The sequence below is a fragment of the Pteropus vampyrus genome, unplaced genomic scaffold, assembly GCF_000151845.1.
Source record: "Pteropus vampyrus isolate Shadow unplaced genomic scaffold, Pvam_2.0 Scaffold10274, whole genome shotgun sequence".
Classification (NCBI taxonomy): Eukaryota; Metazoa; Chordata; class Mammalia; order Chiroptera; family Pteropodidae; genus Pteropus; species Pteropus vampyrus.
In genome coordinates, this window is record NW_011899055.1 from 1 (window position 1) to 2,223 (window position 2,223).

General features: G+C 66.1%; 1 protein-coding gene across 1 annotated transcript; it reads right to left on the minus strand.

The window, feature by feature from the left end:
- Window positions 1-117: 117 nt before the first annotated feature.
- On the minus strand, window positions 118-2,223 carry LOC105310730 (TFIIH basal transcription factor complex helicase XPD subunit-like). Its single transcript, XM_023526825.1, has 6 exons — window positions 2,089-2,223; window positions 1,915-1,987; window positions 1,663-1,733; window positions 1,397-1,540; window positions 1,135-1,278; window positions 118-642 (listed from the first exon to the last, which is right to left on the minus strand). Exons 3-6 carry the CDS (start codon window positions 1,705-1,707, stop codon window positions 550-552), a joined length of 426 nt encoding a protein of 141 aa, XP_023382593.1. The 5' UTR covers window positions 1,708-1,733; window positions 1,915-1,987; window positions 2,089-2,223; the 3' UTR covers window positions 118-549.

A 2,223-nucleotide genomic window follows, 5' to 3' on the forward strand; every position in this document is an offset into this window, starting at 1 on the left:
TGGGCTGGAGTGGACCCAAGGACCGGAGAACAGTGGGTTTCACTTGGCCATGGGGGGACAGCCGGGTGAGCAGTACAGCCACTGGGATGGACGAGATGGCAGTGAGCCCGCTGGGGGTGGCTCTCGTGGCAGCCGAAGCGGGTCTGTCCGGCACTTTGTCCCCCTTTCAGCCATTCCTTGTGACTGTCCCCAGTTTGCAAACCAGCACCTGAGTGAGGCTTCTCGGACCCTCAGCGCCAGCACCCAGGACCTGGTTCCCCGCTAGAGGCGACAGGATCGCATGGCTGCAGCTTCTTGGGGAGAGGGGTAGGCAGAGGGGAGTCCTTCCGCCCCGCTGCCTGGCTCCGTGCCTCCGGGGGGCACCCAGTGGACTGGGCCGCCCTCTCCTGAGATTAAAGGCTGTAGCTTTGGCAGCCACGAGCGTCTGTCTGTTTCCTTCCCACGAGGACCTTCCAGCGCCTCCCCGAGGCCCCTCTAAGCCGCTGGGAGCGCCAGGTAAGACTCGGGAGTGACCGGGAACACCGTTTATGACCCTGCCCCCACCTCGCGCTACAGCTGCTGCGCGATCTGCTCGATCCTCCGCAGCGTCTCCTCTGACTGCAGCTGCTCCAGGCTGAGCAGGGACAGGCCCAGCTGATCCTCCTGGGGGCAGGGGGATGGGCAAAGGACAGGGGTCAGGCCGGAGTGGGAAGACCGCTGCTGCACCTGCCCACATGCCCCACACGGGGACACGGGGTCCAGGGTGACAGGAGGTGGCTTGCACGGTGGGGTTACAGGACGGGGGGCTTGACTCTGGAGACACCACACACTGCGGAGCATAAGCTAAACAGGCCAGAGGGGGGAGGTGGCCACTAGACGGCTGTGACCAAGCTAGGGAAACCCTGCCACCTGCTGACCACAGTTCTCCCGCCCGGCTGCCTCCAGGCTCCCACTCACCTGCTCATCTACTGTAGACAAGCTCGTGCCTGCAGCCCTCGACTCCCCCCAGTTCCCAGGCCTAGCACTTGGGCGCACACAAAGCTCTCTTTGTCAAGGGCAGGCTGGAGCGTGGGGAGAAAGCCAAGGGACCTTCCTGGAGGAGGAGCTTGGCCCGGGAGGGTGAAGGGAAGCCAGGGCTGGCGGCCTCAGGCTCACCCGGTGGAATGGCTGTGCCATCTGCCTCAGGAAGTACTTGGCCACCTGCACCCCCTCGTCCACGGTCAGGTTGAGGTTGGAGTCACTAAGGTGCTCCTGGATCCAGCGGGGCAGCTTCCCCCGCTTGTCTGCAGAGGTGAAGCGCTGAGCAGGAGAGCGAGGGTGTCAGGACCCCTGGGGTGGGTGGGCTGGACACCCTGCCCAGCCCCCCCATCTGCAAAATGACAGGGGAGCAGGCAGGTGGGCGGGGCCCGACCCGCACCTTGTCAGCGAAGACCATGAGGCCGTAGTCGGTCTTGCCCCTGATGGCCCGACCCACGCACTGGGCCGCGTGGCGCATGGCGTCGAAGGTGAGAAAGTCCTTCTCTCTGATCTGGAACTGGTCCCGCAGGTATTCCAGCCGCGCCTGCGGGCGAGGACACGGGGAGGGGTCCCTTCCTGCCCGTCCCTCGCACTCTGCCCCTTCCCCACACCACACGGGTCCCAGGGGAGGGCCCTAGCGCCCTGCTGACCCCGGGCGCTGCTCACCTTGAGGATGCGGCTCTGGGTGTAGACGTAGGGGACGCCGAACATGATGACGGCCCGGCCGAAGTGGTGCACTGGGTGGGCAGAGGCGGGGGCGAGAGTCACCGCCGTGACCGGCTGGAGAGCCACCTTCGTGTGGCCCGGCGGTGGGAAGAGGGGCGTGGGTGCCGGGGGCCCCGCTGGGGGCCCCAGCTGTGGGGTGGTCCCCTGGGGGAACAGACATGGCCAGAGGTCCTGGCAGCCTAGTCCACTCACCAAAGTCGATTCCCTCGGACACTTTGCCTCGAGCCACCGACAGCAGAATGGCCCCACGGCCGTTCTCGCAGGCCTGGGGAGGGGAGGCCAGACAGAGCTGCAGCCCCCAGAGCCGCCTCCTGGGCCCCTCCCCCCACGGCCCCTCCCCAGCAGCTCTTCCAGCACCCCACCTACCTCCTGATACTTCTCCAGGGCGACACTGGTCTCAGCCCCATCTTGGGTCTCAATAAAGAGCAGCTTGTTCCTCTGGATGTTTTCAAGGATGCCCTAGGGACGGACACCAGGCAGGTCAGGCCGTGGCTGGCAGGG